This window comes from Meleagris gallopavo, chromosome 9, assembly GCF_000146605.3.
Source record: "Meleagris gallopavo isolate NT-WF06-2002-E0010 breed Aviagen turkey brand Nicholas breeding stock chromosome 9, Turkey_5.1, whole genome shotgun sequence".
Lineage (NCBI taxonomy): Eukaryota > Metazoa > Chordata > Aves > Galliformes > Phasianidae > Meleagris > Meleagris gallopavo.
The window spans coordinates 16822362-16849065 of NC_015019.2; the positions used below are offsets into that span (position 1 = coordinate 16822362).

Below are 26704 nucleotides of genomic sequence, written 5' to 3' on the forward strand. Positions count from 1 at the left end.
TTTTTTTTAACAGTGCACTTCTGCCCCTGTAATCTAAATGCCTCCTTCATCATCATTTGTACTTTAAAAATAGCTAGAAGTAGGCAGGTGAGTGTAGACAGTTGTCTCCAGAAGCAGCCTGGTGCATCTGAAAGTCCAGCTGGAATATTGGTGTTCTTGGACTGAAAAGGAAAAGCTGGTGGGGAAAAGCTGCATATCATAGCAAAATCACAGCATCTTAGAGCTCGAGAGCAGTGTGTAGGACATGGATGAGGAGTGGTGTGCCAGGAGCAGTGCTGGAGGCACCCAGCTCAGCCAGGGGGCTCTGGGGATGGACTGCTGTGCTCAGGGCTCAGCAGGGCCGTGCGGCTTCGCTGTACTACTGATGGCTGCTTCTCTCAGGCTCTGATGACTCTAAGGTGAAACTGATGTGGAAACGCGATGGTTTCAGGTTTAATTTTCTTTTAAACTTGAAGACAGAGCCAGATGCTCACGCAGTGAAAGCCACGGACTGACTGGTGTTTAAGTCCATATAATTAACCTAAGCTGGATCATCTGCAGCGTCTTTTTAAAGGTGTTATTGTGTACGAAAAGATTTTCTTGCCATAGAGCTTTAATATTTATGGGTTTTTTTGAGAAATTGGGATCATTATTCATTTTATCTGCTCTTCATATCAAGCTTGTATGTTCCTGGGGATATTGCCTATTCTTTGTTTGAGTAACAGGTAGTTCTGGCCCCTGAGTTCTGCTGGGAGCATTCTGCACTGAAGGTTTGTGATACTCACACAGAGATGACCGGCTGCTTCTTGTCTTAGCCTCGGTGGCTGTACAGATACCAGTATACCTGCGTGCCTGAATTGCAGAATTCAGGCTTTTTGAAAACTCTGGTGTACTTCGAAAGTGTTAGTTAGGAAAGGACAGTCTTTCTGTCCAGTTTCTTAATGTAGTTCCACTGTCTTTAATCACCAGTTTCCCAAGAATTCCCCTTTTCAGCCTTTTTCAGGTTTTTGAGCTGAGGTGAGGCATTAGAGGAACAGCTGCTCTGTCTGCTCAAATGACTGCCAGAGCATATTTTGTATGAAAGCATGGAGACACTGCATGTGTAGAAATAAACTTTCTCCAAATGTTTTTTCCTCGCTTACTCATGAGCTAGTATAGTAACTGTTTTTAATGAACCAACATTGAATGAAGAAGGCTGTCTGCCTGTTTGCACATTTAGCGAGGTTTAAAGTGCAGGTGTACTCGATGTAAATAATAAATGACAAAATATTAGCACAGTAGAAGTAATGGGAAAGTGGCTTCTTTCTTTGTCACAAGGCTGTAATATTGAGGGTTAGGAGGGAATCGCTATGGTTCATTGTTAAGTGCAGGATAGTAGAGAAGAGGGTGGAAGGTGTCATACCAGCACAGTTGTTTTGCAGAAGTCAAAGTTATCAAAGGTTTGTTGACAAAATCTTTATTAGATCATTTTTTCTAAGAAAAGAAGATCAGTGCTGAAACTGTTCCTTTAACGGCCAGGGGACTTTGGTAGCATACTGGTCTTGCCCACGAATGGTGGATCGGCTTGTCTCCTGGAGAAGGCTGTGCTGAGGTAACTGAACCATCTGGAGAGACGTAAGACCTGAGCAGGCCTTGGCAAAGCTTTCCTTTGCAGCTCAAAGTGTAAAGAATGCAGTGCTTGTCAAAGCTGAAAGAAGAGTTGGTATAGTTATAGACATAACAAATGCTTGAGTGATTCAGTCACCTCCTTGTGAACAGCATCTTTCCCCAGCCCCAGTGAAATGCCATCTCTCTTGTATAGTATTCCACTAGGGAAACTTGGGTTTGTGGGGCCAGAACACTTTTAGTTGTTTTCTTCTCCTGCAGGCTGAAGTAAAAGGGCAAGGCGGTTGTAGTAATTCCCCCAAGAATGTATAAAACACAGCAAACACACATCTGGAGGCTCCTGGGGAGAAAGGAGAAGCTTAAATATCCAAGTTTTGAAGTTTTTGCCAGTGTACAGAGTACAAATGAACCTAGTGAAACTCTTGGGGTTAAAACAATGCAAAAAACCCAGATGCAGATGGAAGAAAAACTCTTACAGAAGCCTGTTACTTGAGAATGGTTTGGAAGTTGAAGGCGATGTACTAACCCTTCTTCATTAAATGAGGGCATCGGTGGATCTAGAGCACGTTAACAAGAACAACAACTCTTTTATGCGGCACAGCTTCCTGTGACAATGTGCAAACTTGTTCATTGGGAAGCAGACTTTAGATTGGGGTTTCTTGAACTGAGGTCCGTAATCCATCACAAAGTGACCCTTGGGGCAGCCACAACAGAAAAGAAACCATGCAGTATAAAGTGAAATCAAGCAAAAATGGGAGAAACGTTTTAAAATTTATGCTTATTTTGCTCTGGATGTTATGTGCAAATTGCTGTGACAGCATGGTGAGTAATAAACTGCTGTTTAGTGTTCCCCTGAAATTTGATTCAGAGACTGTTTCAACTGTTAGCAGGTGCTCTCTGTCCACAGTGTCCACTGGTGATTCTTACTCCTTTCAGCTGAGCTCTAAGCCAGAGCTGGGTGGCGGTAGGGAGGCAGCCATGCAGGTCCACGCTGCTCTCATAAGCTGTCGTAATTCCTCTGTGGCACATCTTGCTGTTGTACAGTGTATTCTGGTCACACTGGTGTGGGGTAGAAAGGACTGGCTTATGTTGAACTCTGAGGAATTTTAGTGATCATTGCTAAGTATACAGTTCATGAAACAAAATAAAAACAAACAAACAAACAAACAAAACCCCCAATGCTAGGGTAGATTTCATTAATTATTTCCCTTAAGACCCATTTGGGGATACAATTTCTGCGGTTCCAGCCACAGTAATTTTTTTTGTCATGCTTTAGGGAACACTACAGTTAAAAACAAACACAATATGATTATTAATTTACTTTATAATTAAAGAAAGGGAAGAACGAAGTACAAAGCCAATTGGTGTACTTCACATATAATTTCCTTTTCTCTCCAGAAGGTTTTACCAAAGATGATGTATTTCAGAGTTGATTTGCCTCTGGGAACTCTTCTTTTAAAGCGTGAAGACTGAAGCATATCACTTGCAAAAAATGAATAGAAAGTCACATCTGAGGAACTCTAGGCTAGAGCTGTGACAGCAGGTAGTTTGGTGCGGCTGCTCCAAGTCACATTGGCTCAGACCTGCTTGTTTCCATTTAGGGCTGGAATACCTGGAGTGGAGATTCTGGGTTAGCATTCTCCTAATGAAGGATTGTTTTTGTACACCAAACACCATTCTGTGAACTGAGCTGAGAAATGTACGTGGGGACAGCAGCAGAACTTAATTCAAAGCTGCACTGGTGCTTCATATGGATAATGTAGATAAGATGACCAAAATCATGTAGAGGTGGACAACAGAGAAGTGTTGACGGTCAGGGGAAAAGGCCTTGCAGGGATCTGTGAATCGGCTCACAAGCAGCCAGATGTAATTCTAACTTCTGTGAAACAGGCTGAAGTTTTGTTCAGTTGCTTTAAAGAATCCCTTTGAAGCATATTCTTGAAGTAGATTGAATTAATGACAATGAATTGTTATTATTAAGAATAATATTAAGAATATTAAGAAAAATTAAGGATAGAGAAGACTTTTTCCTCTGGTAAGGGTAATCTCTTTGCAAACACGTCTTTAGCAAACAAAAATTAAGTCCAATTCCTTGGATATGCTTTGACAAGTGAAAATGATGGCAAAGCTGCTTTGCAAAAACAGTGCTGTGCTGGGATTGTGGTACCTATTTGTACTTAGTGGGGGTTCTTCACATGTTCTGTATTATCTTGGTGTACATGAATTTAGTTTGAGACATGAGAATGTGCCGCTTGCTTTTTTGAAATTTGTAGTTAACCTTTCTTTCTAATTTTGATATGCATAGGAGAAATTCCTTAGAGTTTGTTGGGAGTTAAACGCTACCTTTTGTCGTCATTAATACATGGGGCTCAATCTGCCCATGTGCAGCACCATGACAGCTCTTTGAGGAACTTCCAGGAGAACTATGCTGTTTGAGTGGTAAAGAACTAGGCTGGGAGCTCCCACAAGCCAGGTTGATTTCCATAGCTGACTTAGCAGGAATTCAGCAACTTGTGGAGCTGAAGTTTTATCAATCTGGGCTATCTCAGGAAATGAAGGGAGTATTCCTTTTGTTCTGATGGGTTTTGACTGAAGCTGTAATTAATTCCAAGGTGAAATTTGATTTGGACTGTGTCCAGGAATGCTTGCTCTTTATGTAATTAGTTTAGTTTTAAAAGTCATTTGAAACTTGCTTGAGGACCTTGGACCTAAGCTGTTTTCTTTAGCAGTTCACAGTGAAGGAACTGGTATGTGTCCTGTTTTCATCTGGGATGGTTTTGTCACAGTAGCTGGTGTGGTGCTGTACTTGGAATTAGGATGAAAATGATGTTGTTTTAGTTGTTGCTGAACAGTGCCTCCACTAAGTCAAGGACCTTTCAGCTTCTCATGCTGCTACCCAGAGGGGTGGTGGAGTCTCCTTCTTACAGAGATACTCAAAAATGCATCTGGATGCCCACCTGTGCAAACTACTGTGGGGAGCCTGTGTCAGCAGGCAGTTGGACTCAATGGTCTCTGGGGGTCCCTTTCAACCCCTTTGATTCTGTGGCACACAAGAGCTGAAAGAGGACAACTAGAACAGCTGACCCAAACAGGGCAGAGAGACATTCCGTACCATCTAATGGCATGCTCAGTAATAAAGCTGGCAGAGTTGGCCAGTGAAAGTGTCTTTTCTTGGGAACTGGCTGGGCATCCATCAGCTGGTGGTGAGTGACTGCGTTGGGCATCACTTGTTTTGTGCCCTCTCTTCTCTTTTCTCTATTAAACTGCCCTTATCTCAAGTTTTCCTTTTTTTCTTTTTTTCCCTGATTCTCTCCCCTTTCTCACTGGAGAATGGAGCAAGGAGCAAGTAAACAGCTTTGTGGTGCTTGTCTGCTTGCTGGTTAAACCACAACAGTGGGGAGGTTGATGAAATGCAGCCAAATCTGTGCATGATCATTAGTGTTCCATATTTAAAAGTCATAGGATCACAATATTACATATACATACCTGAAGTGTGCTTATACGGTAACGGTAACGTGTCTTCTGATTGTATAAAACTATGTTTGAATGAAAAAGTACGAAAACCTACAGCTTAACAAATTTCTTACCTCTGTAAGGAATTTGCAAAGGATGCACATCCATCTCATCTCATGTATTCATCACACAAAAATGTCAGGAGTATTTATAGGAGGAGGATTTTCCCAGTAATTAGTTAGTTGAGCTTAAAATAAAAACATTATTTAGTAAAGAATAAAGAGAAACATTAGCCATCATCATTTTACAAGCAAAGTACAGAATATAACCCCTCGGGTTGTGTAGGTGTTTAGCTCTTACAGGGAATTGATACTTAATTATCTTGAATGATCCGGGCTTTAGAAACTGTAATTTCTTTACTACCATAAACTGTTCACCCAAAACTGTGATTAAAGGCCTAAGGAATGTGTAGTTAACTCATAAAAATATGTACATAAATTCTGCTGATTCATTTCACTGTAAAGCACATCCTTATTTATTATTATAAATGAATCTCTAATGTAGCTCATGCAAAGACTAAATGAATGCCATTCGTTTTCATTAGGTAGCTCTTTAAAATCGATAATGTTTTCTTTAAGGGAAAGCTTTGGCTGTTACTAATTTAAATCTCATTAACTTTTGCCTTTTTTCTTTTTCCTGAGGCTCAATTGGAGCTACATCTTTCATTTAGATTTGAGGCTGCAGGTTATGTAATTCCATTTAAAAACACAAGGTAGGCAAGAGTAATGTTGGGTTAACAGTAATTTAGAGAACTGAAATTCAGAATATTTTGCATGAAGCCTACACTTATTATTTAGAAGTAAATGGTCTTCCTGGCACAAAGTTTGGAGATGCAAGACTATTTGAGAAATTCTTTTTTAATTAATGCAAAAATTTCAAAAGCAGGTCGAAAGTCCCTCTTTCCTACGCCGTAGTCTTTCGATTTTTGTATGTCTATGTGCAGTGAAAGTCTTTGAATATCCCTGAGTTGTGACTATGGTCCCCTCACTCCTGTGTTTGCATGTCTGATGATTTTGGTCTAGTGGGGCACTGATGTCATTTCTCCCATCCTTCGGAAGTGTTCTCTGTAGTACCAGGACTATTTTTGAATGTATGCAAATAGAAGCAAAGTAGTGCAGGGTGCTTAATGCTTGCTGAGTATGTCTTCTACGAGATGGCATCCAGTAGCAAATAGGCTCTTAGTGATGCTTTTTTGTTATCTCAAATTTGTAGCTCATTAATTAGGTTGTATTTGCTCTTCTTTCTTATTAAAGGCATGCTGATCAATCCCAGGGAAGAGGAAAAAATCCAGTTTATATCATTTTGATGACATATTTTTGAATATTTTGTATTAAACAATGTTAAAAATCATATTGTAAAGGCTTGTGCAACCTTAGGCAGGCTAGAGATTCGAAACTTAGGACGGCTTTTCAAAACAGTGGTTGGCTAGAAGGGTTCTGGCACCATGTTATTCCCTGTGCGTCAAAATTAACACATTCAAAGCAGTGATGGTTTTTTTTTTTTCCAATTATGTGAAGTCAGATAAGTCTTTAGAGAGATTAAAAGGAGATTTATAACAGCTTAGGAGAATTCTTAAAATTGACAACTTGACACAGCATGATTTTAGATTATCTGAAATCTGGCATATTTCTGTGTGCAAAGATTCTATTCAAAGTCATCATGATGGAAATATTTACAATGAAGACATAATAATGTCTTTGATATGTAAATCATTTTAATTGCATTTCTTACACTGTCAACTTCTCCCTGACTTAACATTTATTTCAGAAGTGACACATGAAAAAATGTGAATGCATTTGTGATGCTCTTATTTTTAACAGAAATATGTACAGCAGTAAGTGCCTTCACATGTGAGGAACTTCTGTTTATCAGCAGTACCCCTGATGTAGTTTGCATGACGTCTGCACGTCTTTATTTCTGATTCATGTTACTCGTTCTAGCTTACACACTCTTTCCCTCTGTTTCCTTCTCCTTCTCCTCCTGCAAAGTCTTTGCTGTAGGGCCGTGCTCCCTAGAGCATCAGCACCCAGCGCTGTGGGGCACGGAGATGGCAGTGTTTGTTGCCTGCAAATTCTGTTTTAATCTTGATGAGATCCAGTTCAAAGTGTATATTTTCTACACTTGGAACGTGTGTTTCATTGTCAGAGGCCTTTATGTCCTTGTCTGTAGCCTGGTCTTCCTGCACTGAGGCACTGTACCTCGTGTGTGCTTTTCCCCTCTGTCTGGGAACTGTTGTTGTCCTCTTGCTTCAGAAGTAGAGTTAACATACAGGTTAGTCAGAGTCAACCACCATAGAAGCCATACTTACCTCAGCAGGCACAGCCAGCTCAGCACTTTGTCACAATATTGCTCACTTAAAATTCTATTTAAACACTTGTCTTAAAGCTGCTACACCACTCGTTTCCCAAGGCTGAGAGAATAAGGGATGGCAGAAGATGAGCCCTAGAAACTTGGTCAAAAATAACGTCCACATTGCTTACTGCGCCTCAAGAAACCAGATGGGCGGAAAGATGTTACATTAGAAACTTACTCCAGTTTTAGAATTTTTTCTGGTTTATCATAATGGAGGCTCTTAGAGTGATTATTCAGAGTTGTTTTCTCAAGTTGAGCGGTGACGGTTTTGTTGTGATGTGCTGATGGATGGCAGGGCTGCTGGATGGTGTCCCCATGGGAGGGTATGGTGAGGTCTGAGAAGAGGCCCCGGGGTACCACAGCTCCTTGAGTCCCAGACCCCAACACCCCGCCTTTGCTTTGCCTCAGCATGGAGCTCGAAGCGTCACCCTGCACACACAGCCCTGTGAGTGGCGAGTTGTTGCCCTCCTGGCTGACAGCAGGCCTTGGAATGAAATCCAGGCCTGTTTGTGCCTCTCTGAACAGGGAGCAAATGATGAGTCGACAGTGAAGAGTTTGCAGTTAGTTGCTTTTGTTTACCCATAAACAAAGCCCTACTGCCTGTCGCAGGCTTTGTTTCTGGCTTGTGATGTTACTGGGGAATGTGAAGGAAAAGCTGTGAACTAGGCTGATCTGGAGGTTCTGTAATGGCTCTTATTTAAAGCACAGAGCTTCCTGAGTCCAGACCTAGGAAGACATCAGGAAAGTGGACAGAGTCCCCAGCCAGAAGCATGCCTGTGTGTGGAGCTACAGCCCCAAGGGCACCATGGTAGCTTTGCTCAGTGGGGCTGGGGCAGAAGAGCTGTGCTGCTGGTGCTAGACATGCTCAAGGCTGATTGCACATGGGTTGGGGTTTTGACAGTGGAATCTACCAGGGCAGGAGAGCCATAGCAAAACTCTGGTTTCATAGTCTGAGGCTGAGAAGTAGAAGTGCATGGATCCCATAAAACTTGGTTTGTGCTGGAGATATCACAGAATCACAGAATGGCCAGGATTGGAAGGGACCTCATGAATCTCCAACGCCCCTGCCACAGACAGGGCCACCAACCTCCACATTTAATACCAGACCAGGCTGCCCAGGGCCCCATCACCCATCAACTCCACATCCCTCCAATTTGTCATATTTATATTAGATACATTATTGCAGTGGTGTGAAGCTGCCTGCAAATTGGTGCTCGAGTACGTTCTTACTTCTGTTGTGATGGGCAAATCTTAGAAGAACTTCATGTTTGTCATGAAGGTGGTCCTAAACATGTGTGAAACATTACATTATGGAGCTCAGCACTCATTACAGCTTGCTGCTTCTCCTGTGGAGAGATGTCTAACACAGGTTTGTTTTTAAATCATAACTTCCCATTTCTTTCTTACAGTTAATTATAATATCTCATAAGAAGAATAATTCAGTCGTGCTTGTTTATTTTAAACGGAAACAGAAGTCTGAAGAATGGAGTTTATTGTTTAAAAATGTCTCATTTTGAGAGCAAATTGTAATTTCATCAGTTACAGACAACTTTCAGTCAAATAACCCTCTAACATTCTATTCATAGTTGTCCTATAAAAGCCAATGTTGTTTTGATTTGTAAGCGTTCATTTTATTGAAATGAAATGCAGTGTGTTCTGCTGCCAAGGGAGTTCCCATCTAAATTCTGCTCAGTGCGTGGAACTGATGTATTGAAATGAGAGGAGAAATTGCAACCTAGGTTAGAGTGTGGGTCACAACCTTTTCAAGTCAGGGTCAACTTGTCATGCAAGTGGAAATGGCAATTGGCTCACTGCAGCACAAACTATCTATGCCAGGTAACAGGAGGGATGGCATAGCAGTTGTAGAATGTATCTAAAGGCAAGTGTGTAGAGACAAAGCAAATGACCAAATCTTTTATTAGTTGCAAGTAAATTCAGATGAACTCCAACACATTCTTTTACCTACTGTTTTCTGATGGAGTACTAGTTCTGTAAAGCACTTGGTTATGTTCTGATGAGCTCACTACAGCTTTCTAAGAAACCACCAAGAGATGGTTTTGGAGTAAGTTAGAGACTATAGTGGAGAGTGGCACTGGTGTGTTCCTAATGGGCATTTATGGGAAAGGCTTCCTACAGTGAGGTGTCCCTGTGAAGAACTGCTTAAGCCATGCACAAAATATTATCTGTTGCTAAACCACAGGAGTAACATCCAGTCTTCAGCCCTACTTTCCTCTGGTAGTGTGATGTAGTATTATCCACAGGTCTTCTGATAGCCTTGTTTTCTTCTGTTGAGCAGTTCTCCTCTGCCATGACCCAGATGTAGCAAGAGCCCTTACAGCAGGTCTGTGTCACTCCAGGATTCCCCTCTGCAGAGAGTGGAGGAAATGAATTCAGCCCATTGATTCAACATTTTCCTAACTAATCTGAACTCAGGAGACTGTGTCCTCAAAGCACACAACCCAACTCATGCTATCTGCATACTTGAAAAACACATGGAAAACGAAATAATCTTGTGTTTGTACACCAGTCCGTCTCCCACATAGGGATCAGGAAATCAACAGAGTTTCATTCTCTTTAATTTTAAATTCTTATTATTCACAGCTCTCTCCTACAATTCCCTGCTGGGAATACCAAGCAGTGAATATAGAGTTTCCTTATTGTGTGATTATTGAGACTGCAACTACCTGAGCTGGGATCTAGTTTCCATTTACTTTACTTTTAGTAACTTTATTCAAAGGGACTAAGGAAAAGAGACTCATCAATTATTGAAATGAATTCAGCTTTGTTCCCAAAGTTTGCGTGATGCTGAAGACTTAAAAACAGAGTGTGTGAAAGTCTCCTTGGGTTAATGTATGTTGCTGGAGAATATTAAAATACTCTCAGTGTCCTTAAAGAGCTCCTGGGTAGTCAGTAACATTGGAAGTAGTAATTGTGTATACCTTCATGTATAAGGCGTATTTTCATTGTGTTGCTCCTTACCTGTAGGTACTCAGTATGATGAAATTGTTAAGCACAATGTGATATTTTCAGTATGTTTTACACGTTATTTACCTCAGGCATTATTTCCTATTTTCTTAGAAAAAGAAAACAAGAATCAGTATCTAATTTTTCTAATGGTAGTTCTGGGTACCAAAATAGTATCAGAGATGCTGGGAAATGTGTCTTTGTGCTTCTGCACCATTTGTTGATGGAAAAAAGCTGATAAAAACGGCCAGTGTTCATTGTGGAAAATGACAGAAAAATGTTTTTTTCCCTTTCAGGAGCTTAAAAAGTGGAAGTATTTAGGAGAATTTGTAGACTTTATGTGGGGGAAAAAAAGAAAAAAGGTTCGGGTCCAGATGGATTTCAGAGCAGGGTGAACAGCTGAGTTACAATGTAATTGCTTTCATGCTTGTGTTTGCACTGAGAAGTTGTGTGCTTGAGTTGTTTGTTTATAGCATTTAAGTTTTAGCATTTAACGGGGAAGTTTTAGGTGCTTGTTCAGTCCAAGATGGGAGGTGTAATACCGTGTAGGCCACTCCAATCCAAGGGACATAGGTTCTCTTGAAATTAATCACAGAATCACAGAATGGCAGGGGTTGGAAGGGACCTCAGAAGATTAATCCAACTCCCTGCTAGAGCAGGTTCCCTAAAGCAGGTTGCACAGGCAGGCATACAGCTGGGTCTTGCATACCTCCATAGAAGGTGACTCTGCCACCTCTCTGGGCAGCCTGCTCCAGTGCACTGTCACCCTTACTGTAAAGAAGTTCTTCCACACGTTTGTATGGAACTTCCAGTGTTCAAGTTCCTTTGCTAGTGGGCTAAGGGTCTCTTGCCTGTTATTTCATGGTCTAGTTTTGGGGAAAAAAAAAGAAAAAAGAAAAAAAAAAAAAGGGAATTCATTTATAGATCTCCAAATAAGAAAAGTAGCATAATTATTTGGGTAACACATTCATTGCAGATCACCAACTTGACTTTAGTCGTGTAGGAGGAAAGACAAAGAACGGACAGAGGCAGGAGCTTTGTAAATGATCTTTCCCACAAGTCTTCCAAATGTCTCTATCCCAGAGCAGGAGGGGGCTGCAGCACAGAGGGAAGCGTCTGAAAAGGCACCTCTCAAACCCAGTTGTGGACTTCATAACATACTTGATAGCTTGATGCTTTTATATATGTAGTCTTTATTGTTCTACGTCCTGGCACTACTGCTGTTGATTTTCGAGGTGCCTCTTACACTGTGGTGACAGCCGTGGAGAATTAAGGCGTTACACTGAATATTTAAAACCAAAGCAATTTATTCATCCCAATTTCTGTATTGTTCACTTTGACACAAACTCTTTAAAAATCTGCCAGATACTGAAGTGATTAGGAGATCAAGGTCACCAAACTCTTGTTTTTAGGCTAGATAGGCTGCATTTTAAGCAGTTGCTTTAGTGCCCTCCCCTTCTCCTCTCCTGACCTCGTTAATATATCCTAGCTCCTGGAAGCTGAGGATTTTTTCAGGATCCAACTGGCTTTGGTCTCTTCCTAGAGAATTTTACAGATTTTTTATCTACTATTGTGTTCTTTTGCGTTTTGAGTAAAATGTGTTTGAGAATAAAATGCTTCTGCCTCCATATGCATATGTAAGTCAGGACAGAGCAATCCGTAGTTATTTGGACCTCTGGCAGTGTATATTTACAGTCTATTTGACCTCAAAGGAAATTATGAGTGTTCAGCTGGAATCTTTGACATTTGAGCTGGGTTGTTTTAGCTGTGGCCTTATGTGAAATACTGGTTCAGAAAAATGAACACATAAAAATCTTAAAAACCTTGAAGCCTATGTTACAGATGTTGTAAGCTTTGATCAGAATTTGGAAAAAAAAATCAGGCAAATATAAGGATACTTTTTTGTATTTTTGTTCTTAATTTTTAAGTCAGACTTGGAGAAACAATTGCACGTTGCTAAGTCTAATGAAGCTTCTTTGCACTCAAAATAATTTGATACAGGAATTCTTAAATATCTGCACTTTTAAATGCTTTGAAAGTCCAAAATCTTTCACCAGCAAACTTGAATGGTCTAAATCTTGTTAGAAACCATTCATAAGATGGAGATGAGAGCAGAGAACCTACAAAGTATTTGTGTGATCATTTTTGTAGCTGTTGTGCTTTTTGCAATCTTTGTAAGTCATTGGTATCTGCAATTTTTTTAAAGCTTCTTCTGGAATCTGTTAGGAGAGGAGGCACTGCTAAGGTGGGAAGTATCCCAAGCACCAAGGGCATGACATGAAGTCTTGGAATGAAATCTTCCCAATTGCTTTCTGTCTGGGGAGACGAATGTCTCTCTTCTTCCTCCACACTTTTTTTGTTCTTTTGTCCTCTGATACTTTTCCTGTAACGACATGGAAGAGACAAAACACACAGTGGAACCAATTGGAGAAGTGTTGCACAAGGCTGGAGAGAGAAGAGAGACAGATTTTCTGTAGGGTGGATTTTTATTAATTGCTATGGCTGTGTCCTCTGGTTACCTGGTTTGATAGGTCAGCTAAGCTGGGGAGCTGTACAGGCAAAGATCTTCCTGTACACTGGAGGTGACATCCATGGTTTTGAAGAGCACGCACTCAATAGTCTTAGTAGAAATGTGTTCTCTGACCAGCAAATCTTCCCCCAAGTGTTGGAGTATTGAAGAATGAGTGACAGAGACGGGGGATGGCAGTCAGCTTGTGGCTGGCTCAGGCAGCTGACTGCTTGGGGCATGAAGTGTGCTGGGAGCGGGCAGGGTGGCCGTGGACCTCGTCCTGGGCTCAGGTGACAGACAGGATTTGTAGCAATGAGGGGCTGCAGGGTCTGCCAGTACTCTAGCTGAATTAACAAAGCACAGCCAAAAGGGCAGAGATGTGAAACCAGTTGGTACGGTGAGTCTGATGTAATACCCCGAACCTTTGTGAGGATCATATCCAACCAAAGCTATTAAAAGTCTTACTGGATTTGCTCAAGTAGAGCAAATCCTCTTTCCTTTAGGGTTAAGACCTGAAAATACCCACTTACCTAAAATTGGGGGCTGTAACTGACTTCTCCCCTTTAAGCGTCCAAAATTTTCATCCCAATTCGGTCTTTCTTCCCTGAGTTCATGCACTGTTGCTACGTGCCTGCAAATTCCAAACCTTATGGACGACAATTCGCAGGCTCTGCTGTTCTATGCCTGATACATAAATAAAATATAACTCCAACGAATGGTTTTTGGTTTGTTTGTTTGTTTTTTGTTTGTTTGTTTTTGTTTCCTAAATATTTACAGTCACAGGCATTTCTTGCTTTGTGGAGCGATAAATTTAATACATTAGCTAGCATATTTATTTATTAATTATTTATTTGTAGATGATTTCAATTTAAAATGAGATTTCAGGTAACAAGGTAGGCAAACATGTTTAACAATCCTGCGATATAAATTGCGGTAGGTGGCAGATCCCTACAAAAGTTATTACAGGCAGATTCACAATGCAAAAATTATTTATATGACAGCAAGCAGAAAGACAAATTACTCAGAGACTATGTACATGCTCTTTTGTAATTGCTCATAAATTATTATGGTTCATGTTAAAATGCATCTAGAATCCCTAGACAACTAGATTTATTCAAAATAAGAATAACAGCAAATAGCCAGGAAATGTTAGGGAAGGAGATGCAGTGCACACTTTGGCTGATTGCTAGCACAGAAGTACAGTAGCTTATTGTCAGCCAACAATTTATTTTATAAATTTGAAACCTTCTGTTTCAATTCATTGTCTCCTCAAGTTGCTGTAGCCTGGACAGAGAGCTGGGATGTCCTGGCTGATAACTGAGGTGTGCTGCTGTGACTGAGTGCTGCAGAGCTCTCCTGCACCCATGTAGGGCTCTCATGTAGCACAGCCCTTTCACTGTACTATGAAATAGGATTGCATTCAGTCAGTGTTCTGCTGGGGATGTGGGACAGACAGACAGATGGGCAGACCTTACTTCCTCAGGAAGCCAGGCTAGAAATGGGACAATGTTTTCTATATTGTCTCCATGCTCTAAATTTTGGAGCATGTTTCAAAGAATTGTCTTAACTGAAATTGTCTGAAATACACTCACGATGGAGAGGATTTGATCTGAATGAGCTCTCAATCAGGCATTTATTAAGGATCAGCTAATTATTAGGTAGCAGAGGAAAGATATATACATTTTTTTAATCTAACGCCATCGCTTTTGTCTTAACACCCTAATTTCTTTATGTATTGAGATCCAGCCCAGCCAAAATGACGGCAAACTTTGCTCTTGATAACGGAGTGCTAAACTCCACCTAGGCATCTCCAGCCATTTGTAACGACAGCCTGGAGAATGCTCCAAATTAATCTGACAATGCACACGCTCCAGTGACTGACAGCGCGGCGAGAGGAAGCGTTCCGGCTTCCATGTGAGCGCAGGGAACCTGACCTAGATTTAAGCTTCGTAAGTGGGAACATTCCTGGCCGTACTTAACGAGAAGAAGAGAGTAAGGGGAAAAAGTCATCTCCTGTTTGATTAGCCTTTCTTCAAAAATTAAGATTTCATTAGGGAGCTCTGTGAGACTTCCCCCTCCCCTCTGCAGATGTCATCAGCCCTGTACTGGATGGTGACCGTGTTCCCAGCACGCCGTGCCCTCTGTGATGAGCACCTCGCGGCACTGCAGGAGCGCCCTGCTGCAGCCACTGTCTGCTGGCTGTGCTCTGCTCGCTGCCAGGGCCGGCCTGCATGTTGAATTCTTCCCATTGGCCGCCCTTAATGGGAAGAAGGCCCAGTGTAAATCTTCCTTTCTTTTGTTTCTCCTTTTGGGATGCGGGTGCTGACTGTGATCAGCTCGCTGTGTCCCAGGCCGAGAGTGCCCCCAAAGCCCGGCAGAGCCCTGGCCCAGCCTCGCACTGCTGGGCAGCCAGCAGTGGCCTTGCATCTCTTTTGTCCTGACTTTTGCGACCGTTCCTATATCTTTCATCTGTTCCAGTGTTGTAACACAGCTGCGACAGTTCAGCAGTTGTAATTTTGAAGAAAAGAGTAGCAAAGTGCTTGGTGGATGGGAGAAGAAATTTTCAAGTGAGATTGGAGGCTGAGGGAGATGAAGGGCAGTTAGTGCTTCTTTGAGCTGTGCTTGTCAAAACGCGGTGCCTGGTGTGGCTGTGGGGGAAATTTTATGGCAAACAGTGACATTTACAGCCTCTAAAGCTGGATTTCCATACTAGGTCAGAACCAAACTGCGTAACTCTTTGTAATTGTGGCTCTGCTTTGTGATAATGGAAAACCAGCACGTTTCTGCTTGACCTGAAGGCTTTCTGCCTGTACCTGGATGTCGGTTATTCTTTACTGTGGTTTAACTTTGCTGAGCCAGCATAGGTTTGAAAGCCTTAGATGACATTTACAGGATTAGATTGACAGAAGATTGACAGAGTTAATTAGATTGGCGGAATTAGTTTGGATCTAAATTCCAGTTCTGGGCACCCCTGTTCATTTGAGCTTACGTGTCTACTTAGAGTGTTGTGACTTTGCTAAACTACAGGGGAAGAAAAGTGTTTGAGAGTGTCTGCATGTCCTGGAGAATGCAGATGAGAAATCTGGATTGCTCAACATTTCCTTTGACATACATTACTGAGAGAATGAGGCTGTAAACTCTGCAATCCTTTTTAATTGTAAGCTTGCACCTACCTAAAGTGAAAGACTTAAAAAAAAAACCCCACAAACAGCAGCAAAACAGCACAGAGCTTCTTTGACAAAGCTCTGCATTGAGACCAATTCCATGCAAATGCCCTTAATTCCACCTATATCTATAAAATTATTCATGATGTCGGAGCAATGCTTAACTGTAAAAACGGATTGGGGTGAGTTGGGGGATTTAGATTCCTTTCCCAGCTCTGCTCCTGGCTGCCTGTGTTTGTGTCACTGCACAGCAGAGAGGGATGGGGGCAGTGTGTGATGTGGTCCTACTAAAAGACTGTTTGAGTTCCAGCATGCAGCTTTGATGATAAGAAGAATCTTATAAAAATAGAGGGGATGCATTGAGGACAAATATTTCAATATGTGATTTTCAAGTAATGATTAGCCAAACTTTTCGTGTTTTGTGTGGCACTAAACTTTCACAGGGAAAACCCAGGAGGGGAAGTGATGCTGCAACAATAAGGAAGGGACATCAGTGAATTGCTACCAGCTTTGTATTTCATGTAATTATCAGTATGCTTTCAGAAAAAGAAATATGGCAGTAAAAATTGAACAGAAACTGTGTGTATGTAACTGCAGGTGAGTATTTTTGCCTTGGAGCTTTTTTAAAGCAAGAAGTCAGCTGGCAGAAGCAGCAGCTGCCTTCTGGGTGCATGGCAGAAGGTGGCTCTGACCCATCTCCCTTTGCCTGTGACTACTCTTGTGATACTGAGCATCCAGTTCTGAGTCATGGGTTCCTGTTCCTCCCGTCCTGGGCTGTGTTTGTTGGTTTTACCAAGATGTTGTGTGCAAGTTTATCTATTAGAAATGCATGAACCGGTTTAAAATAGTGTTCAGCTGCGTGATCCTGTGGTCATAGTACAGTTCCAGCTGATATGAAGTTACGGGGAAAGTAAAACCTCTCATTTACCGTGACTGGTTTTGGAGGATTCAAGAGAAGCCTGAAAAAATGATAAATATAATTTAAAGGTGGGAAAGGACATTAAGTACTGGATCTGGTATTCCACCATATTTACATATTTTGGCTCGGTACATTTGTTTGGAAATAAATAAAGTCATATAAAGAGTGAATGCTATTGAAGATGTTTGTGAAATGATATGTATATGCGAGTATTCAACATATAGATTTGGAGAATTGATACTCTACATGCGGAAGATGTAAGGTTGAAGTTGTCAAATAGCTACATAAAGGATAAAGGTGTTTCAGTTACATGTAGCTGGATACGATCAAGAAATTCTGCAAAATAGATATTTGATCAAGTGTATTGATCTTAGGCAATGTGTTTGCCTGCTGCCGGTCTGCCTTGCAGTCTTTTTCTTTGGTTATGTTCTTGATTGACTTTGAGATTTCCTGATTTTCTAAGAATAAAAAAGATGGAATCAAAAGGTCTTTGATATGTGAGGGAAAATTACCTGTTGATATGTATGTATGCTCTAGGATTATATTGTAACCAAAATGATTTAGAAGTAATGAGAGGAAAAATGTAGGGAGAATTAATCTTTTGGCTGACATAGTCATTTTTAAACTAAAGTATCAAACCCACGAGAGCCAAGTTTCAAAAGTTTTTGCTGAACAGAACATCAGAAAATCCCTTTCTGTAGTTGTACAGTATCTACGTCAGCTTGGTGGCATTGGCAGCATGTTGTAGTTGTATCCTGCAGCATGTTGTAGCTGTATCTTCTTGGACATATTACTATCTCTGTAGTTTGAGTAGACTGTAGGAAAAAGAAAAGGCTAAGTGGAACTGCCTTAGAAAACAATAACGGTCACATCTTTTATTTCTAATGTAACATAACGAGCAGAGATGGATGGAAATGTTAGGATCAGGTACCAATATACTTTTCCTCCAACAAAGAATTTCTGAATTCAGAAGTGTTTTATTTGTGCAAGTGAAAACAGTGGATTATTTATTAAAGAATTAATGAAATAGATGAAGGAAACAAGATTCTAAAGAAATAGAGTTGAGCAGACCTAGTGTGCTATAATAATAATAATAAGGAGAAGAATCTGCTCTTACAGCCTGCGTATTTTATGTTTACATGTAACTAATAAAAAATATATGAAGCCATTTAATATCTAATAGCTGCCACAGGTTTATCACTCTGTTATGAAACAAATATTCTTCTCTTTTGATTAATTGTGTTGCATTTCATAGGCTGCTTCTCGCTACCTTGAAAAATGTGTCTGTATCTAATATTTCTTTATTATTGTTTTGCTTTCAGTTGATGGTTGCATTGACTGGTCAGTGGATCTCAAGACATACATGGCTTTGGCAGGTGAACCAGTCCGAGTGAAATGTGCCCTTTTCTACAGCTATATCAGAACTAATTATAGCATGGCCCAAAGCACAGGTCTTAGGCTTATGTGGTACAAAAACAAAGGAGACTTAGAAGAACCCATTATATTTTCTGAAGTTAGAATGAGCAAGGATGAAGATTCAATATGGTTTCACTCGGTTGACTTGCAAGACAGTGGTTTCTACACATGTGTTCTAAGGTGAGTATTGTGTTAAAGTATGGCTAAGAATGTATAGATTATCTTGTTCAAATGTTTTCTTTAGTTTTCATGATTAAGATACTCTTGCAGTTAATATATACTCATTATTTTTCTTCTCTTAATTATATTTGTCATATAATGCTCTGTCTTAAAATTAGTTTCCCTAGTAATTATAGCTACCTCTTTCAAGAGCTATAATTAAGCGTTTGCAAATTCACATTTTGCCATAAGCCTTCGTAACTAGATAGTTCTTAAATCATTAAGTATTTTGGTCAAGTAATCTTCAAATCCTCCCAAGTGACAAGTCATAAATGAGTTTTCAAATTTGGTAGCTTGTGACTTCTTTTTACCCTTTGCTTTTAACTTCAAAAAGTTATTTGAGAGTTTAGACACAGGTTACATGATTCTGATGAGTTTGGGCCATAGGGAGTTTGATTTCTGTCTGGCTCTGAGGAAATATTTACTTTCAAATGCATTTAAGATTTTTAATAAATTGAAGCTGGCCTCATTTGGTAAGGTGCTGAAATGCATGCCTCACATATTTTGGAGCTCGTGATTTCCATCATGTTCATGCCAATACCAGCTCTATGCCTGAAATGAGAGGATAAAAATTAAAACTCTTTAGGAATGAATGAATAAATATCTTTTAAGTGATCAGTTTTGAATTAAGAAGAGCTTACAGACACTTCTTATGTACGTTTCAGTGTTTAAGCAGTTTGCTTGTAGAAAATAAAGTTTCATCCTTGTCTGCTGGTCCAGACTGAAATTATAAGCAGGTTTGATGAATTTAATATGAAATTAACAACATAAATAAATAACAACACTGTTCAGAGCCCAGAAGCTGCTCTCTCCATCTCTGCTATGTGCTCCTGCCTCGCTTCAACCTGCCTCTGTCTGCTCTGATCCTCAGGATTGGAACTAAAATCAAAGATTGTGCTGTGGTGCGTGGTATGTAAAGGGAACCAGCATCCCGTTTGGTTGTCAGATGCGTCTTCCAGACTCACCATTAAATCTGTGTTGTAGCTTTCAGAGCTTTATTATTCTCTTATTAGCAGCTCCATCGCACGTCTGAGGCCAAGTGAACTCCATGATTTTGAAATGTTACAGAGATACTGATTTATGTGTTTCAGGAAAGCTGTACTTTTTTCATAAGATGTAGCTGTTGTGATTATCAAGTTACTAGTTTAATACTCCTGGAAATGTTTATGCAAATCCTATGTGAACAACGAAGAACTGATCTTAAATCAAATTCTGGGACCTACTTTCATCTAGGAAATTTCAAAACCCTTTGCTCATTTACATGACAAAGTACTTCTGGTAACAAATGGGCAAGTTCTTAAATAATTCATGCCTTCTTGTTTTCTGATAAAAACTGTATGGCCTGCTTCTTGGAAGGCATTGTACAGCAGTAATATCTGCCCTGTCAGTTATATGTTTTTCTTGTTTGTGCTAGAGCTTTCTTATATAATTGCAGATATTTCTGCCTTTTTCAGATTTATGTGGGAGTGCAGAATATTATATGAAGTGATTACATATAAAAGACCATATTTCTTCCTTGAGTTAACTTATTTTTCTTTCAAAAATTCAATAATGTGTTCTTGTTGTTATTGTTTGTAAAAATACAGGTGTTTTAAAATAGCTGAGGAAACAGCACTAGTAATTTGCTTTAATTTCATTAAAATGAGGTTAGATGTAGTGTACAGAAATAAGATTACATGTCTGTGGTAGACTGACCACACCACTAACTGTGTAATTTCAGCTTTATCAATCTATTATTTTTTTTTTAGCAGAGGATAAGCAGATGTTTGCATTTTAGTTGTTAACCACAATCAGCTGCATTGTGAGCATGTGAGGGTCACAGGTGAGAACTGGAGGTTCCCATCTCAGAAGTTTCTGGCTTGAAGTGAAGAGCAGATGCTTAAACTTCCATTGATGGAAGAGTGGAATTGAACACGAAGGATTTTTAACACGTTCTACAGAAAGGATGCCAAAGGCAATAGCAACACCTGTCCTAATGCAATCTCCCTCGGTTTGCTTGGATCCCATTTTTACCAGTCAAAAAACAACTTAGCAAATATGAAAACTGTATTAACAGAAAGGAAGTTCCACTTTTCACTTTTTCCGGATTTCCTATTTGTTGAAAAGATTATTCACGATTCTGCTACACCCTAAGTTGTTCAAGAGGCTCCATTTCATGGTATGAGTGTCTTTAAAGCAACTGGAAGGAATTGTTCAGAAGCTGCTTGAAAAAGTCAGGTATGGGCAGGTGAAGGAAAAGCTGGTTCAATGATGGTGTATACATGGATAAAAATGAAATGTGTCAGTGAATTCTTGAAATAACAGAATTGTCATTTCAATAGTCATGGTACATGTTTTGTAAATTAGCTCATAATACTAAATATATCAAATATATATACACTATTTATTATATACATTGAATATATTATACATATATACTGAATAGTGAAAGATATTGCTTCTTCAGGCTAAATGTCAGAATTTAAATATTGCTTCTCCTTTATTAACCAACTGACTTCATTACATAGACAAGTGTGTGAGCATATGTATAATAGGGAAAATGAATACTGCGTGAAAAGTTGTTTCTCTTCTCACAGTGCATTTTGATGTTGCGCTGACGCTGGGGTGGAAAACAAAGTGTGGGATTTTTCTCCAGTGTTAAGTGTGGCCATGATGTATTAATGGCCTTAAGTTGCACAAGGGAAGATTTGGGTTGGATATTAGGAAAAGCTGTTCTAGAAGAGTGGTCAGGCATTGGAATGGACTGCCAATGGAGATGGTGGAGTCACTGTCCCTGGAGGTGTTCAAGAAGTGCTTCCATGTTGTACTAAGGGACATGGTTCAGTGGGGAAATGTTGGAGGTAGGTGAATGGTTGGACTGTGGATGATCTGAGAGGTCTTTTCCAACCTTAGTAGTTCTATGGTTCTGTGCTATCAAGGGATCCTAATTCCGTGAGGAGTTTTAAATGAGTATGGACGTCATTTTTGTTACCTAACCCACATGAATTACTTCGATAACAGGTACCTTTTTTTTTTTTTGTGCCAAATCTGGGATGTTACAGCAAAATTGACATCGAAAAGGGCTTCTGGCTGATGGATGAATGTCTGTTTCATTAGAGTTTCCAGATAAATGCTGGGACATTTGTATTACAATTTTAGTGTGCAGTCTGGAAATGCATTTTGGAATTCTCTTTGCAGTGCAGGCCCTGAATATACTATTTATCTTCCAGTGTCTTTCAGTGGTACTTTTAGGTAAACCTCTCGGTGTTTCTGCTGTCGAGGTTGCTTTTCTGGGGTTTTCACATCAGCACTCTGGATCAAAGCATCCTCACTGAAGGTTTCAGAGATGAGAACATCAAAATCAAGCACAGAAACTAAAATTTATCTGAAAGCATGGAGTGGCCTTCAAGTTCAGAGTATCTAAGAAGTTCGTTTGCCAGATCATGTGTTGCTTTTGCCCTCTGCACAAATACATTAGTTTTCTGTGTCAAAAGACACTGCTTTTTAAAGAGGGAAGAAGAACTGGGCCTGCTTATCTTGACCAAAGAGGATGAGGTCGGGAAGAAATTTCAGTGAAGTTTAGCTGCACTTTTGCCATCAGAAGGGTGCTGCTTCTGAAGCCCTTTCCTTCTTCCTGGGCCCTACTCTAACATAAACTGAAGCACAACAAACACTTTGTGAGCAAGATCAGTAAAAACATGGTACGACAGTAGTGCATGTTCACTGTTAATAACTTGTTGGTGAAATAAAATGACTCCATTCCCATGAGGTGAGTCGGAAGGGTATGGAGCCTGAGGGCCAGGAAAGGCAGGAGGTGGAGTTCTGTGGTCTCCAGGCTGTCTGGTGGAGCTGAGCCTCTGTTTGCTGCAGTGTGCAAAGTATGAGTGAGGGTTCCTTGCTTACCTCTGAGGAAATAAGCCTGCAGATCTTTAATGCCTGCATTTGATGCCAGAGACAACAACAAATCAAGTTAAGAAATCTGTGTCCCCTTTCCCTTTACTTTATCCCTATTTGTAGAGGTCTTAATGGAGAGCAGCATTGCTATGGACATGCACAGAAGAATCAAGCCTTCATCGAGCCATCAGTGAAATATTGAGATAGTCCTTTCTGAGCAGAAATAAAATTGACCGAAAGTAGATTTTAAGCCTTCAGGTTTTGAATGTCTGTGGAGCGCATGACCAGCAAATCAAAATCAGATTTAGACAGCCTGGAGACGCTGTCAGTAAAACTTAATTTGTGAGAACCTTTGTGGTCTCGCTTCAGTGGGTGCTAAGAGGAACTGAGGAACTCGTTTCAGATGCCTGTAGCCTGGGCCGCAGTGTTCAGCTGGGAGCCCAGGAGAAACTGCGCAGCACTGAAAGCTGGCTTCCAAGTGAAAGGATAGAAGAGTTTTTTCAGGACTTTAAGACCAAACAGGAAAATTGGAACAAAATCACACTGTGGAAATGTGTGGTGGTAAGGTCAGCCTCCCTGCAGCCACCTTCATTTTGTATGTTCTCATTGCAGAATATTTAATGTCCAGGTGCTTTGGCTTTCACCAGTGCTCAGTTCATTGGTGAAAGTGGATCTTAAAACCACTTGAACATCACGTTACTCTGAAAACATCCAAAGATTATATCTTCCTGTGAAGATAACTGTGGTGTCTTTAATTGTCTTTAATAATCAGATGTCCAAGAGGAGCACAACTAAGTAGTTGCTGTGCTACACATCTCATAGTTACCTCTCAGATTTGCACTCTGGTACAGAGTAGCTTTCATAACTGTACCATATCAGGTGTTTCAGAAGAAGGCAGCAGCATTTCACACTTAGAGCAAGTGAATGGACGTGGCAGGGCTTAGTACTCCCAGGGTCTGCATGACATTAACATTAAATGTCACGCATTAAACGTATGTGACATTTCCCCGTTAAATGTGACAGGTTCTATATAAACAAAATCCCTGTGATATATAGCATTTAAAACTTGAATACGGTGCCAGAACACATACAACATAAAGTCAGCATGAATCATGATGAAATAAAATTTAACTTATGGAGATATAATGTTTTGGCACTATCAAAATGGAAAGTCAAATCAGAATATTTCTACTTTTCTGTCTAAAATTGTGTGATAACTGATGGTGCTCCCGCAAATCATGTTGATGACAGTCTTTATTGAGAGAAATCAGTTCTTTACATTCTTTTGATACAGTTGAAGAAAATAAAGATTTGTTTCTGTTCCCTAGTGGTGTGCATATTTGTATTCACTTGCTCTCCTTCTCTGAAGCTGTAAAATGGAAGATATCTATCCTCTTTCTTTCTGAAAGCCAGTGTTTATGTCAGTCGGAAGCTGCTGGAGCAGTCAGGGCTTCAAGCAGCAATGCCTGTGTTGTTCAGCAGCTGGAGAGCTTCTAGCAACTTCCCTGCTGCAGAAAAGCACACGAGAATGAGAATGTTGTGTATTTAGTTTTCCTCGTCAGCTTCGGGTACCACTGAAATGACTGACATTACCCTCTAGTCCCAGCAGGTTGTCTTAGCAAGAGCTCCATGTGCTGCAGTGCATCAGTAATGTTTCTTTTCACCATCACTGGTTGATGGTGGATGAAATGCCTTCCCTGGTGGGCTTCAAACCTTCTCCCAAACCTTCAGGTTGGGAGAAAGGATGTGGAATGGAATGACTGCTTCCTCACACAGTTGTTTTTGCCTTTAGGAGACCTGATGAAAAGATGTTGTTCAGCCCTCCTCATCCCTCTCCTTTCCAGCACATCAAGGCATTTTATTTCCCTGCTCTTCTCCAAATAACAAAGGAGAGGAATATGCTTACCCAGGTACCACTCCTGTTGAAACCCACATCAAAGTTGTAACCCTAGCATTTCAGTAGGCAACATCATATGTGTCCTGAGAGAGGACAGACAGATAGAAGTTTTCCTGAGGAAATGCATCAAGCTCAAAGCATGACATGACATATCTATAGGGAAGTAAACTGGTATTTGGTACATGATCTCAGGAAAATTTCATCTTTTCTGGCAAAAATAACTTTTTGCTAGGTAAGACACTATCAGGAGGACTCAGCTGCAGGAGTTAAGCAGCTCTCCCTGCAAATTGGCATAATGACGTTCACATCATGTTTACTCATGATGGCATTCTTTTCATACCCCATCAGAAAATAACTGTTCCGTTGTTTTACGTGCCTAATAGTCTGTACAGAAACAGAGGGGGGCTTGCTTTTTCTCACTGCATCTACAAATAGGACTTACATATATGAGGAAGGATATACTCCACTTTTTTTTTTTCTCTCAGGTGCCAAAATCAGTGAGATAAAGCAGTGCAGGCATATCTAATGGGTGTCCTGAGCTCAACTTTTGGTTTGGGTGCTAAATGTCTAATAAAAATAAAAGCAAAAACAAAAAACAAAGAAGAGTAGATACACGAATTTACCCATGTGTGGATTGGAAGAAATAAAGTGTTCAGTGCTCCCAGAAGCAGGGTATTGCAAATACAAAAGCATTGGAAGGGGAATTCTTAATGTACTCTTTCCTGGGAGCTCTTGTCTCTACGTCTCAGATTTATGTCATTTGTAAGGTGGCTTTTCAGTAGGAGAATATAATTTAACAGAAATATCCTGAGTTCCCCTAAAAATTATTAAAAAGAAAATGAAAAGGGCTTAGTCATTTGTGGTGGCAAACATCAGGACAGCTTGCTGCCTTGTAATACTTAAGGGAAGAGATTGCTTTCCTGACAGCAAACCCAGACAATTACAGGATTATTTTTTTTTTCTCTGCTGGAACAAGATGTGTTGAAGCTTGTAGAGCCCATATAGTTCATGAACTTTGGTGTGATGTGCTGAGATAGCTTTGTGTTCTTTTGGCTTCTGTGTTTTTTTCTGTGTTCTGTATTATGTTTCTATAGATCAATTTCTAAAAGCTACCGATTTTGAAGACTTGAAAAAGAAAACCATGCGGTTAACCTGTGTGACTCAGCTTAAATGTTGAGAGAGTTTCTCTCTGGGCCCAAGTATTCCCCGCTGTAAAGACTGCTTGGTGGTTTGCATGTCTTTCAGTTGCTTCTGTCATGATGCAGAGGTCAGCAGGACCAGCACGTATATTGTGAAGGCAACCACAAAAAAAGTAGCTCCTCCCGACTCTTAACCATCTACAAATTAGACTGTGCACCACTTAGTATTTTCAGAGAGACTTAAGAAATACTAGAGATACTAGAGATAATTTTTGATACTAGACATTTTTGATAGAGATCTTGATACTAGAGATAATTATTGATTTTTCAAGTTGTGGCCTTGCTGTTGTGGCCTATATCACGCTCTGCACAGTACATATTCTGACATTTTTTTCCAAATAAGTATGTTATCTGAATTACCCACTGCTAGATCAAGACATCTTTTATTCTCTGTACTACTGTCCAGGAAGCCTAAAAACTCCCTGAACAGAACTGAACACACAGTGAGGAATTACAGGTCTGGGGTTAAGTGCCTCCTGGTGAGAACGATATTACTGATAGTTAACTTGCACAGATATCCCTGGATGTCTCTTTTTCAATCTGTCATCAACATGAACCTTTTAAAATTATCTTTCAGTGACTGCTAAGAAGTTCCTGCTTTTGAATAATGATGATCTACTCTGTCTTCATTGTAAAACATAGGCTTCTGTGATACACATTTGGTCTAGTCAAATTGTCTTCTTGTTTCCATTGAGTCTAGTACTGCAGTTAAATCTTAGCAGCAAATCCTATAACCATAGAATCATTTGAGTTGGAAGGGGCTTTTCAAGGTCATCTGGTCTAGCTCCCCTGCACTGAACAGGGACACCCACAGCTCCATCAGGTGCTCAGAGCCTGGTCCAGCCTGACCTTGGGTCTCTCCAGGGATGGGGCATCATCACCACCTCTCTGGGCAACCTGTGCCAGCGCTTCACTACTCTTACTGTGAATTTTTTTTTTCTTATATCCAGTCTTAATCTCCCCTTTAGTTTGAAATTATTTCCCATTGTACTATCAGACCCTGCTCAGTAATCTGTCTCCTTCCACCTCACAGCCCCTCTAAATACTGACAGGCCGCTCTCAGCTCTCCCCACAGCCTTCCCTTCTCCGTGCTGC

The 26704-nt window shown here is 40.4% G+C and overlaps 1 protein-coding gene across 4 annotated transcripts in view; it reads left to right on the plus strand.

The window, feature by feature from the left end:
• The window catches only part of LOC104912217 (X-linked interleukin-1 receptor accessory protein-like 2), a 262419-nt gene that overhangs the window by 150786 nt on the left and 84929 nt on the right, over positions 1-26704 (plus strand). For all 4 annotated transcript variants that reach the window (XM_019618318.2, XM_031554712.1, XM_031554710.1 and 1 more), the window contains exon 3: positions 18328-18601. In XM_019618318.2, coding sequence (XP_019473863.1) covers positions 18328-18601 — 274 coding nt within the window. The remainder of the gene's footprint in view (positions 1-18327; positions 18602-26704) is intronic.